At 36.3% G+C, this 13,097-nt stretch overlaps 2 protein-coding genes and 1 non-coding gene across 3 annotated transcripts; 1 reads left to right on the forward strand and 2 right to left on the reverse strand.

Moving 5' to 3' along the window:
- Positions 1–847: 847 nt before the first annotated feature.
- LOC141589835 (uncharacterized) lies at positions 848–3,559 on the reverse strand. The gene is made up of 2 exons (XM_074410457.1): positions 3,227–3,559; positions 848–2,311 (listed from the first exon to the last, which is right to left on the reverse strand). Exons 1-2 carry the CDS (start codon positions 3,557–3,559, stop codon positions 848–850), a joined length of 1,797 nt encoding a protein of 598 aa, XP_074266558.1.
- LOC141593809 (small nucleolar RNA R71) lies at positions 3,081–3,187 on the forward strand. The gene has a single exon (XR_012521871.1). It is a non-coding gene; the product is annotated as a small nucleolar RNA R71 (small nucleolar RNA).
- Positions 3,560–10,277: 6,718 nt separating the features above from the next.
- LOC141590942 (putative fructokinase-5) lies at positions 10,278–12,375 on the reverse strand. Its single transcript, XM_074411448.1, has 5 exons — positions 12,036–12,375; positions 11,034–11,444; positions 10,765–10,899; positions 10,538–10,654; positions 10,278–10,422 (listed from the first exon to the last, which is right to left on the reverse strand). Exons 1-5 carry the CDS (start codon positions 12,207–12,209, stop codon positions 10,294–10,296), a joined length of 966 nt encoding a protein of 321 aa, XP_074267549.1. The 5' UTR covers positions 12,210–12,375; the 3' UTR covers positions 10,278–10,293.
- Between the last annotated feature and the right edge of the window lie 722 nt (positions 12,376–13,097).

The following is a 13,097-nucleotide window of genomic DNA, read 5'->3' on the forward strand; positions in this document are numbered from 1 at the left end:
TCCAGAGGTTGTATGATTGGAGCACTTGTCAAAGCTTCCTTCAACCTATTAAAAGCATCAAGACATCGGTTAAAGAACACAAAAGGAGTATCTTTGGCTAACAATACGGTCAAAGGTCTCGCTATCTTGGAGAAGTCCTTGATGAAGCGGCGGTAAAAGCCCGCATGTCCAAGGAAACTTCTCACCCCCTTGACATTGGTGGGAGGTGGGAGACTAGCAATGGCCTCAATCTTAGCCTTATCAACTTCTATTCCACGATTGGACACTATGTGTCCTAACATAACACCTTCTTGTACCATAAAATGGCACTTCTCCCAATTAAGCACAAGGTGAGACTCTTGACACTTGCTCAAAACATTCTCCAAATTTGTCAAACAACTTTCAAAACTTTTCCCAACAACCGAAAAATCATCCATGAAAACTTCCATTTCTTGTTCAACAAAATCGGAGAAAATTGACATCATAGCTCTTTGAAAAGTAGATGGAGCATTACATAGCCCAAATGGCATTCTCCTATATGCATAGGTGCCAAATGGACAAGTAAAGGTGGTCTTTTCTTGGTCACTTGGATGGATAGGGATTTGGAAAAATCCCCGAATAGCCATCCAAGAAGCAAAAATAGTTGTGTTGAGCTAATCTTTCTAGCATTTGATCCATGAACGGTAAGGGAAAGTGATCCTTCCGGGTGGATTTGTTCAACTTCCTATAGTCCATAATGCCGGCGTCAAGTAGCTTGAGGACCTATTTCCTTACAACCTCTTTCATTATGGGATTAAGCCTTCTTTGTGCCTCAATGGAGGATGCATCCTCATTTTCAAGTAAAATTTTATGAGTGCACAAAGAGGGACTAATCCCTTTGAGGTCTCCAATCGTGTACCCAAGGACACCTTTTGAGCAAAGAAATTAGTTTTGAGGTTTGGGTGTCATCAAGTTCACTATTGATGATGACGGGAAAAGTGGAATTGTCACCTAGAAATTCATATTTCAAAGAAGAGGTAAGAGGTTTAAGTTCAACCGTAGGAGGAGGCGTGGAACTCTCCTCCTTCTTACCGACTTCCAACACTTCAAATTTGGGAGCTTGTTCATGAATTGGAGCGGAATCCAACATCCACACATATGCAAGAGTCTCAACATCTTTGTCATCAACTTCATACCCACTAACAAGACAAGTCTCCAAAGGATCCATAGAGGAAGCTTTTGGGTCATGCTCCTCCATGGGATTCTCTAGAATGTCTACAATACAACAAGTGTCACCTAGAGATGGGGCTTCCATAGACTTTTGGAGTTCAAATTCCACTCTATCTTCACCCACTTGCAAAGATAACTTCCCACTCTTCACATCGATCATAGCTCCACCGGTGGCAAGACAAGGCCGCCCCAAGATAATAGGCACATTGTAGTCCTCGGGCATATCTATAACAAAGAAATCACATGATATGACAAGCTTCCCAACAACCAAGGGTACATCTTCGATCACACCAATAGGAAATTTAACCGACCGATCGGCTAGTTGAAGTGAAACTCTAGTTGGTTTCAAATCTCCCAAATCAAGCCTCTTGAAGATTGAAAGTGGCATGAGGCTCACACTAGCTCCCAAATCACACAACGCTCTTTTAATAGCCACCCCTTGGATAGAACAAGGAATTGAGAAGCTACCCGGATCTTCAAGCTTATTCGGGAGCTTGTTGGTGTGAGTAAGAATAGCACTACATTCCTTAGAGAGGTTGATGGTTTGCACCTCTCTGTTCTTCTTTTTCAAGGTGACAAGTTCCTTAAGAAACTTACCATAAGATGAAATTTCGGTAATCATATCAAGGAAAGGAATCGTGACATTCATTCCCTTCAAGATCTCAACAAACTTCTCATATTTCTTTTCAAGCCTAGGCCTTGCAAACCTTTGTGGAAAGGGTACCGGTGCTACATACTCCCTTGGGGGTGGAGTACATTCTTTGGCCTTGGTTGCAATAGGTTCATCTTGCTTTGGAGGATCAACCATCCTCACCTCCTTAGACTTCTCCACCCTAATCTCATCTTCTTCCACAACTTCAACCGGGTGCTCTTTCACAATTTCACTAGACACCCTTTTCCTCTTCCACTTAGGAGATTTCTCAACCTCCTCCAATTGCTTGCCACTCCTAAAAAATACCGCATTCACCTCCCTTGGGTTAACCGTATTACTCGGAAACTTCCCCAGATTTTGAGCCAATTGACTCAATTGTTGGGAAATTTGGGCTACATGAGTTTCCGTAGCCTTTTGGGATGCCCGTATTTCATCATTAACCCGGTTTTGTGAGGCAATGTGGTTATCAAGCTTTGAGTCGGATTTTTGATTTGCAATTACCAATTGTTCAAAGGCTTGTTCCCAAGATGGTTTTTAAGGGCTTTGGAAGTTTTGGTTTTGTGGTTGGAAATTTTTGTTTTGTTGTTGATTGAAATTTTGCCCCTTGAAACCCCCAAATGGTCGTTGGTGTTGGGTGACAAATTGTTTCCCTTGGAAACCGGGTGGAATTTGTCTTTGGAATTGAGAGTTTTGATTGAACCTTTGTTGTTGTTGAGGTTGGGAAGTGGTTGGATTTTGAATGTTTTGTGAAGCATAAGACAAGAAAGGGTGAGTTCTCTTTCCATTGCCAAATTGGTTGTTGTTATTATTGAACCCTTGTCTTGCACTTGTGGATTCCCAAACTCCATTTGCTTGCTCATAGCATTCCTCTTGGAGAGGTGCAATCAAGGGACACCCAATGGGAGTGTGCCCTTGTTCCCCACACAACTCACAAGACAAGACTTGTCTCATATCGGAGCTTGGTGGTTTTGAATTTAGCAAAGCAACTTGTTGGGTGAGTTCATCTAGCATCCCCTTAACCTCCACATTCAAAACCGAATTAGAATCTTTGCTCTTGCCTTTTCTCAATTGTCTATCACTTCCCCATTCCATAGTTCTTGAGGCCATCTCCTCAATTAACTCCTTTGCCGCTTTATGCCCCAAAATGTCTAAGGCACCTTTTCCCGATCCCGCATCCAATGAAAGCCGAAGGTCTTGAGTCAACCCTTTGTAAAAATTGTTCACTAGCTCGGCCTCGGAGATGCCATGGTGAGGGCATAACCGTTGGAGCTTCTTATACCGTTCCCATGCCTCATATAAGGTCTCATCCTCTTCTTGAGTAAAGCTTTGTAGTTCACTCTTGACTTTGGCCGTTCTTGAGGGTGGGAAATATTTGTTCAAAAATGCCGAAGCCAACTCATCCCATGTCTTGAAGGAATCCGGGTCACAATTCTTCAACCAATCCTTGGCCGAACCCCTAAGTGAACGCGGGAACAACCTAAGGCGAACTACATCATCGGAGACCCCATTTGACTTGTACATATCACAATTTTCAAGGAAGTCATTTAGATGATCATTTGGGTTCTCCAAGGGACCTCCTCCAAATTGGTTGTCTTGAACAAGGTTGAGCAAGGCATTTTTGATTTCAAAGTTATTAGCTTGAATTCTTGGCCTTTGGATGCTTGGATTGACAATGTGCTTAGGAGCCATAGTCTCTCTTATCGGAACCGGATCACCCATGATGTTAGGTTCTTCTTCTAAAACCCCAAAAGGATTTTCAAACACTTCGGTAGCTTCTTGGTGATTACCTTCTTCTATCGGTGGTGTATCGAGTAAACCCCTTCTTCTTAGAGAATTAAGTCTTCTTGCCGTGGCTTCAATTTCGCGATCAAGTGGATATGTTGGTTGACCTCTTCTTCGTCGCCTACTCATGCAAAAGACCTAAGCACTTGAAAGAAAGGATTAGTAACAAAGGACTTAGTCTAAACTAGAACAAAAACGATTAATATCTAGCCCTACTCCCCGGCAACGGCGCCAAAAACTTGATGGTTTCAAGTTAAACCTCGCAAGTGAACGATGCGTTGCACTAGTAAGGGTCGAACACGAGGAGTTTGGGAGACTACTAATTGTTGTTATTCTTAAGTTTAGCTAAGTCAAAGGAAAAGGATTGATTGGTAAATTAACTAAGTAGGCTACACTAAATGACTAGCAAATTAAACTAAATAAGCAACAACTCAATTCAAAGAGAAAACTAAAAGGAAAGATGTGTTACTCAAGATATAAAAGGACTAGGGCACGATTAGGCTACAAACATTCATGATTATTATGTTAATTCCGGCAATAAGTCATCTTGGGTACACAAGGCGGGGGAAAACGCCTCTAACTCGCCTATTGACTCCCTCCCGGGCTCACAATAGGACACTAGACCTACCGACTCAACTCCCTCCCGGGCTCATGACTCGGAATCTCCTATACAACATTCCAAGACCCTAGGAACGCGCGCCATCCCCAAGGTAGTCGATTTATGCTAGGAGTCACTAAGTATACGATAAATTCCCGGCCTTCCCAACCCTTTTCCCAAAGGTGAAGGTCAAACCGGTCCCCAAAGGCACCCTCTTTAGGCTCTCCCTCCCGAGTTCAACCCAAATAGGCAAAGGATGTAAAAGGGGGGTCAACTTAGGACCTAACCAATTCCCATTGGTGGACAAGGGTCATCAATCAACCAAAATCCTAAATCACATCATTAACAAAATAAATCCTAAGGTAAACCCCACCAATTTCCCCTTAATGACTATTTAAATGGAATCAAGCATTTTAATCACTCATGTAAGTGCCCAATCGCACCCTAGTAAGGGTACTACTCACTAATCATGGTCAATTTAGCAAGACAAGCAATAAAGGAGGCAACTTTAACCATTAACATGATAATTAATCGATTATTACTACTAAGCATGCAATTGGCAACAAAAAGATGATAACAAAATTATCAAACCACAATCAAAATGAAATTAGGCAAAAAGATGGTAACTTTGACTTCAAGCAAAACAAATATTCAAAAATGGGAGAAACATGAACAAAGGGAAATTAAATCAACAACTAAAAACAAGAGGAAATAAGAAGTGACAAAGGAAATATACCAACAATTATAAGGCAATAAAGATGATTGGATTGAATAATTGAAAAAGATGAAGAACAATGTTCCAACTTCTTCCCCAAATAATTTCTCTACCAACTCACTTTTTGATCTAAAATCTAGTATGGAATGTTGTGTTTTCTGAAAATAGGGTTGGGTATATATACAAAAGGGTCCATTAACGGAGTTACAAAGGTCGAAAATCAAAGAAAAGCCCAAAAGACCTCTATCCGGTGTTGGGAACGCCGGCCGCCTCTTGGGAACGCCGGATAGAGGTGGGAACACCGGATGGAATCTCTGAACACCCACTAGGCCAATTTTGAGCACCGGATAGAGGTGGGAACACCGCCATGGAGTCTGAACGCCCATAGAAGTTGGGAAAATCTCAAGACGGTTCTCGATTTCCGCTTCGCTCCTTGCAAAAAGGTCCCGTCCCTATATCACCTCTCACGTTCTCCTAAAAAAGTGTGAAATAATATTATAATTACGCAAGGCCATATACAAAATGAATAAGTGCAAAATCGACTATGGACTAGGCTAAATTAGCTAAAGAGTGTAACAAAATGAAGACAAAGTGAAGAGTTTAAGGCCAAAAATGTAGGGTGATAACATAGTTATCAGGGGGTTACAAATGACGTTTCCCCTTCCTATTTATAAGAAAAATAGGATTTTATTCAACCTAATGACGGATTTAAGCTAAAAGCCCAAGCCCGTAAGAGAAACCACTCGATCGAGTGATTTAAAACCACTCGATCGAGTAAACTAAAGCTTAAACCACTCGATCGAGTAGAAAATCTACTCGATCGAGTAAATCAATAAATGCAACTACTCGATCGAGTAGAAAAAGGACTCGATCGAACAAAATTATACTCGATCGAGTACTTTCCAGCAACAGTTTCCTGCTTTGCGCACTGAACTTCAAACGGCTGCCATTTCTTCGTTGCTTGGGCAAACAGGGTGATTCCGGTGGCGTTGGAAAGCTAAGAGGACAAGCTTTAATTTCCAATTGTAATAACCTGAATATCAGTTGTAGAACTCGAGATATGGCTCTCAAAATTAGGCACTAGCAATTTGAAGTTCTTCCTTTGCTCGCCTAGCTATCTTTCTTCTTTGCGCATCTCAAAATAGCTACATTCCCGCTCCAAATTCACTCTTCCTCCAAATGCATGCTAAACGGACGGTAAAAAGCTTGATTTCACTATTTTTGGTTCATTCCTGCAAATAAGACAAAACAAACCAAAGTAGCATATTCGGGGCATTTCGTAGCATAAAACTACGATAATAGCATAGAAATACGTGCATAAAAAGGCCTAAAAAGACTATATAAAATGCACGTATCAACTACGCCACATGCCCTACGAGCCGTAGGTCCCTATCCGCATATATAGTCTTCCTGGGCTCCTCTCCTATTTCATGGAAGACCAAGAAACAAGCCACCGTCTCCAAATCCTCCGCTGAAGCCGAATACCGAGCTATTGCATTTACGGTTTGTGAACTAAAATGACTCAAAGGTCTACTTCAAAGTCTCGATATCTCGCATAACACGCCTATTCAACTTCAATGCGACAACAAATCAGCCCTTCACATAGCTCGAAATCCGGTTTTTCATGAGCGAACCAAACACATCGAAGTTGATTGTCACTTTATTCGGGATGAAATTCAAAAAGGGGTTATCGCTCCTACTTATGTTCACACAAAGGCGCAACTAGCGGATATTCTCACTAAAGCTCTCGGCCGTGCGTCATTTGAAGACCTACTGTCCAAGTTGGGTGTCTCGGTTCTCCACACGCCAACTTGCGAGGGGATGATAACCGGCTCCAAAGAGCCGTTGGCAGCCACTCAAGGAGCCGTTGGCTCTCCTCAAATCAAACCTCCCATCCCCTATAGACTAAAAGAATAACACATCTGTGTTATTCCCGCTCATCTTTCCCCCCAAACGGAATATTCTCTTCTAGAATATTCTCTTCTAATATATTTCCCTTCTAATATATTGTAGTCAAAATATTTTAGTCGACCCATATATGGAATATTTCTACTACCATATTCTACACAATTAATAATAATATTGCCGTCAATCACTATGCCCCATATATGGAATATTTCTTATGGTTACGTTTTATATATAAAAGTACATTTACATTAGATTAAATTCATATTCAATTTATTAAAATTATATTAATACACTAAATCCCTAGAATTAACCTTTATAAAATTACCTTGCTTTAGCACGGGGTGCTATACTAGTATCTTTGTAATTATGCACATAATTTGCCTTATTATCCTTTCCTAGTTTAGCCTATATTCATTTGTATAAATAGGTAACTTACATAATGTAATCACACAATTGTATTCTCATATTATTATACTAATGCATTCAATATCTTCAATATTATTCCAATGATCATATATTTCAACGGATAGGCTCAATTATAGAGTTACAGCGTTATGTGTGAGTTAATTCAAGACCGGTTGTAGTGTATTTTTATTTTCATCTTTTTTTTAATTAGTATCTACATTATAAAAGATGAGTTATTTAAAGCTCTTCTATTAGTTCCTATTTTCTAGGAGCAAATTTTTTTTTTTGTTTTTTTTTTTTTTTCTGAAACCCACGTTGTTTGTGGGAGGGAATTCCTTACTCTCATAGTTTGTGTTTTTTCATTATATTTATTTGCACCATAACCACTACTGCCTCTATGAATGAAATTATATTATAGAAATTTGTGATGGAATTATAAGATAATAACAAAACAATTACGAAGCATTTTTTCCGTGTGAAATATAATTGTTTTGAGCATCATTTACAAGTCACATTAACTATTACTCCATATTGCGTAGTATTCTTTCTATAGATTACGTAGGTTATAAACAAAACTACCGTATTGAATATATAACAATACATTTCAATAGGTTACATAATCATAGTAATTTAAATAAGTGAAAATTATATAATTATAAAATAATGGTATGTAATTTTAAAAAACATAAAATCGTTAAAAAAAATATATCAGAAATTTGGGGAAAAGCAATAATAAAATAAATGTTGGTAAAGAAATGAAATTAAAATCATTATAACCATATTTATTATACATGAACAACTCCAATTGAAAAAAAAATGAAGCATAAATGATCTTAATAAAGAAATCTTATAAAATGCATGTCAAGATCTGAATATTATGAGCTATAAAAACATAAGAGATAAGAGAAATAATTGTAAGCATAAACTCTTTAAAAACTACTCCCTCCTATTCTAAATAACTCTCCCTATTTCCTTTTGTGTCTATTCACAATACTCTCCCTATTTCCTTATTTGGCAAATTTTTATACTTATTTTAATCACCCCACTTCATAACAATACCCCACAAAACTCATACTTTATCTTATTTTAATCACTTTACCCCACAACAATACTTATTTTAATCACCTTACCCCACAACAATACTTATTTTAATCACACAATATCTTCCCTCTCTCCAATCTCCTACCCCACTACAATACTTTACCATATAATACTCCCCTTCCTTAATTCCCGTGCCCTCCATGAATAGGGAGGGTTATTAAGAATAGGAGGGAGTATATTTTTCATCAATAAATACATAAATTAATATACTCCCTTAAACATGAGAGACAGAGAAGCAAGTAGGTATTAAAAACTATGAAACATCAAATGCATAAATAATATCCTATGAAATTAGGTTAAAAAAAATAGATATAATTGCTATGAAGTGGTCAAAATTGATAGAAAAACGTAACATTAAAATATAAATTGAATGAGATGTTTATATTTTTTTCATATACCATACCTTATAATTCATAAAAATTGTTTAGGTTAGCATTATTTGAAGCTGAATCGGATTGAATGAGGCCTGATAAAAATTAGGCATTGAGAGATGGATGTGCAAATAAAGAGTGGAAGATATACTAGATATAGATATCAATGTGTGGGAATAAGAGCTGTGTAAGGGATGGGTTAGGGTTTAGTCTATTAGTTGGCTGATCAACAAATTAATTCTACGCGTTAAAAGTTTGTTTTTGGGCCACTCTACAAAATGAATCAAACAAATCAATATCAATGAGTTATTGTGTTTTTGAAATTTGTAGTTGAATAATTTAATTTATATCTATCACAAACTTTTAGGGGATATAAAACTTGGTAAACGGGTTTATTGGGTCGAGTTCGGTTAAGTGTACGTCCCAAAATGTTAGAATGACATAGTTGGCGTCTTACCATGCAAGTATATATGCTTGATCAAACGAGTTACAAGTTCGATTGTATTGAGTTCAAGTAAAATATGGGTTTATTCACAATTATAATGTCACGGGTTTATGGCATTGCACATTTAATAACTCTCATTTATATTCTCTTTTATCCAATATTAACGGGTGTTATTACGACCGTCGACCCGTGCATTTTCCTGCACAGGTTTAAAACTAGTTTAGTGTATTTTTTAGTTGTTTCTCATTAATGTAGTGGAAGATGGTCTCTCAAGGACTTATTGAAATAATTGGTGATGTATGATGAATTTGGAAAAGAAAAGAAAGTAATTGTGTGGAAGTTATTAGCCAAAAGGTGTATCGTTAATTTTGTTCCAAATTGTCTCCACTCTTGACTATCCATGGAATTTTAATCATACAAAGTGTTTGCCACTTTGATAATCGGCAAATGCAATCATAACAAAAGGTGAAGTTATCATGCCATTACTATTTACTACGAGTACCATTCAATTGAACCGAAGGAAAATTACAAGTGCCCGTTAGGCGTTAGCCTTAATTGGTAACTTTATCAAAAGAGACTTCGTTCATGATCTTCTTTTATCATTGTTTTGTACCGGTAATTATATATCATCGAGAAAATCCTCTTTTCAACAAATCAGGTAGTCCCCTCATCCGCATATCCGCGTTTACAAATTAATGACTTAACAAGTACGGAATAACTAAGTTTTAATCACTGGGAGTCGAACGAAGACCATTCATATGTAGCTCAGTAGTTGTGAAGTTGAATTACTATGTTAATATAACAACACGATTAGTGCTCGATAAAATAAACATGAGTAAAACGCTAGTAAACAGAAATATATTATTGGAACGAAATTGTAGCATTATTCTAATAACATTAGGTGAAGAGCTTCACCATATGACACACTAGAAACTTAATTTAATCCCTAACTTAAAACCAAATTTAAAACATAATTGAAAAAAACCATTATTTGAAAACTAATGAAAAACTCCTATATCTGGGGAAAATTCAGTTTTTTTAATCCCTAACTTAAAACCAAATTTAAAACATAATTGAAAAAAACCATTATTTGAAAACTAATGAAAAACTCCTATATCTGGGGAAAATTCAGTTTTTGTTGACCAATTCAAGTGCCTCAGCCATACTCGGAAGAGCGGGAATCGCACCCTTCTGAGTTGTTGCTATTGCTCCACATGCATTTGCCAACTTCAGTGCCTCTACCAACTTGCTCTCATCCTGTATATTTAAATTTTAATAAATTATTAAGTCGTACAATATTGCATAAATATAGTATCGAAATTAACTATAAACAAAAAACAAATGTTAAATTTAAAAAAAGTATAGATACTACCTCCAAGAGTGAGGGATTGTTGGCAAGGGAATAAAGGAACGACCCAACATACGCATCTCCGGCTCCTGTTGTATCTACAGTTGCCACTGAGAACCCTTTTACCGATCCTTTGAAGTTCTGCAATTTTTTTTCAATTTATTTTCCAATAATCAAAATTTTTAGGAATGCGATTTTTAGCATACAAAAAAATATTTAATATAAAGGTGGAGATTGAAGAACGAACAAACCTTAGAATAATATCTGCAGCCCTTTTCACCATCAGTAACCATGAGAAGCTTAAGATTATCATGCCATAAAGACATGACAACTTCTTCATTATAAGGGTCTTGTTGGGTTAGAAACTCAACCTCTTCATCACTTACCTATACATATATAACAAATTAAATTAGAATCTACATTAATCTTGTAAGCACCAATTATAGAGTATTATTTTAAAATACTCCTATTAAAGCTACAAACATGGAAAAATTGACGAACGTAAAGTATGAACACAAACCTTAATAATATCAGCATGATTCCAAATGCTATTAATACCATCCCTAGCATCTTGAGCGGAAGCCCACAGTGGAAGTCTAACATTGGGGTCGTAGGAGAGAATAGCACCAGCTTCCTTGGCTAACTTCATCGCAGCGAAGTGAGCCGACCTGCATGGCTCGGTGATTAAACTAATTGAGCCATAATGGAAGATCTTGGCTTGCTTGATAAGTTCGACATTAAGCTCAGATTCTTTTAGAAGCATATCAGCACTAGGGTTTCGATAGAACATGAACTCCCTCTCACCATTTTTCTTTAGAGTTACAAATGCCAGGGCAGTTCTTGCTTCCTTGTCGAAACACACCCCTTTTGTGTTCACTCCATTTTTGTCTAGTATGTCTACTAGCATCTTTCCAAATTCATCTTCGCCCACCTATATTAGGGTTAATGGTTTTGTTATACGTGAAAAACATTTAAAAATTATCGAGATTGATAATACGGGTTTGTTATATGTATATGAAAAAAACACAAAAAAAAGTATGGAGATTGATAATTAAAAATAACGAAGAATTTAGGACGGGGTGAACCAAATAAAATTAAAATTGAGTAACAAAATAATACTTATCTCAAAAATAAATCAGAATACACATTCATATAGCTAGCAACAGTTACGGAGTAATAATTAATACTCGTATAATAGTTTATTATTAATAAGCAAAAAAAGTAATTTTCCTTTATTTATCAAATTTATAGTAAGATTAATTTTTTCCCCGGGTATTGCTTAGTGTTTACAAATAGAGCGTTCACAAATAGAGCTTACACAAAGCTTTCGTATTTAAATAAATTAAATGTAAATTGTGATGAGAACAATAAAGTTCACCGTAGTCCGTAAACATGCGGCTAAATAAATAATAAATAACAAATAATAAAGCATTCATTCGAAACAAAATTTTCCATAATATAATGGAGTACTATTTATGCACGAAACTATTTATTTAACGTAAAATCGAGAATAGTAGGTTACCTTGCCCATGAAGGCAGATGAACCACCGAGTTTTGTAACAGCACAAGCCACGTTAGCGGGAGCACCACCAGGAGCCTTGACAAATCCACGCGATTCACCCAATGAAACACCGGCTTCATCGGGGACGAAATCGATCAACATCTCTCCGAATGACACAATAGCTGAAGACTCCATTATTTCTTTTGAATAGATTGATATTGAATTAAGGGAAACTAATAATATTGAGAAAACGAGAGATTACTTGATATGAATAAGGTGAGATTGGATAGGTATTGAGACGCGTATTTATAATGTTAACATCGTACTTTGTTGTTGATTTGTTATAAAACTCCTAGTCCGAATTATTTTTTTTGATTTTCGGTTATTATTATTATCTAAATCGTATCGGATTAGAAGATAATTCCTTGATATAATATACTTCGTATATCTATATCTATATCTATCTATTTTGTTTATAAAAATATACTTTCATTAGCCAATCAAATTAATGTTAGGATTTAAAAAATATTATCCTAAATACAAACAATAACTAAACGACATTAGAGCTCTTGATATTTTGGGTTACCTAATTCCCAAGTCTTAACAGGATAAGAGAGTTCTGATTTAGTATACAAAATTTTATTTTATTTAGATAATTAGATGATCCACATAATTTTATCCACAATTGCTAAAGGATAACAACGATAATAAACGAAAACACCATGTGATTAGAAGTTAGTTAGGAAACAAATTAGCATAATTTATTCCTTCAAAAAAAAAAAAATTAGCATAATTTATGACCAAGTATTCATATCCAACTTCGATCAAACTCATTAGTTACATGAACTTTCTCCATTTATCTAAGAGAAGAATATAATCATATTTTAAAATTAATATTGATTTGATATATTAATAAAATAAAATTATTGATATGATATTCATTAGTACTCCCATTATTATTATTGTTATTATTAGTGTTTGTTTGGTTACTCATTCAACTAGTATAGGACCCGTGCTACAGCACGGCATTTTTAAGATTTTGTTTATAAAGAGGAAAATACAATAAAATTGTTTTTGGCATAA

The sequence above is a fragment of the Silene latifolia genome, chromosome 7 (genome assembly GCF_048544455.1).
Source record: "Silene latifolia isolate original U9 population chromosome 7, ASM4854445v1, whole genome shotgun sequence".
Taxonomy (NCBI): Eukaryota; Viridiplantae; Streptophyta; class Magnoliopsida; order Caryophyllales; family Caryophyllaceae; genus Silene; species Silene latifolia.

Excerpts from the sequence above, each read along its gene's own strand:
- LOC141589835 (XM_074410457.1), bottom strand. The coding sequence starts at position 3,559 with ATGGGTGATCCGGTTCCGATAAGAGAGACTATGGCTCCTAAGCACATT. Across the intron at positions 2,312-3,226 it reads CATGGGATGAGTTGGCTTCG|CTTGATAACCACATTGCCTC; the intron begins GCATTTTTGAAC and ends TCCGACTCAAAG.
- LOC141590942 (XM_074411448.1), bottom strand. The coding sequence starts at position 12,209 with ATGGAGTCTTCAGCTATTGTGTCATTCGGAGAGATGTTGATCGATTTC. Across the intron at positions 11,445-12,035 it reads CATCTGCCTTCATGGGCAAG|GTGGGCGAAGATGAATTTGG; the intron begins GTAACCTACTAT and ends ACCCTAATATAG. Across the intron at positions 10,655-10,764 it reads GCTGCAGATATTATTCTAAG|AACTTCAAAGGATCGGTAAA; the intron begins GTTTGTTCGTTC and ends AAAAAATTGCAG.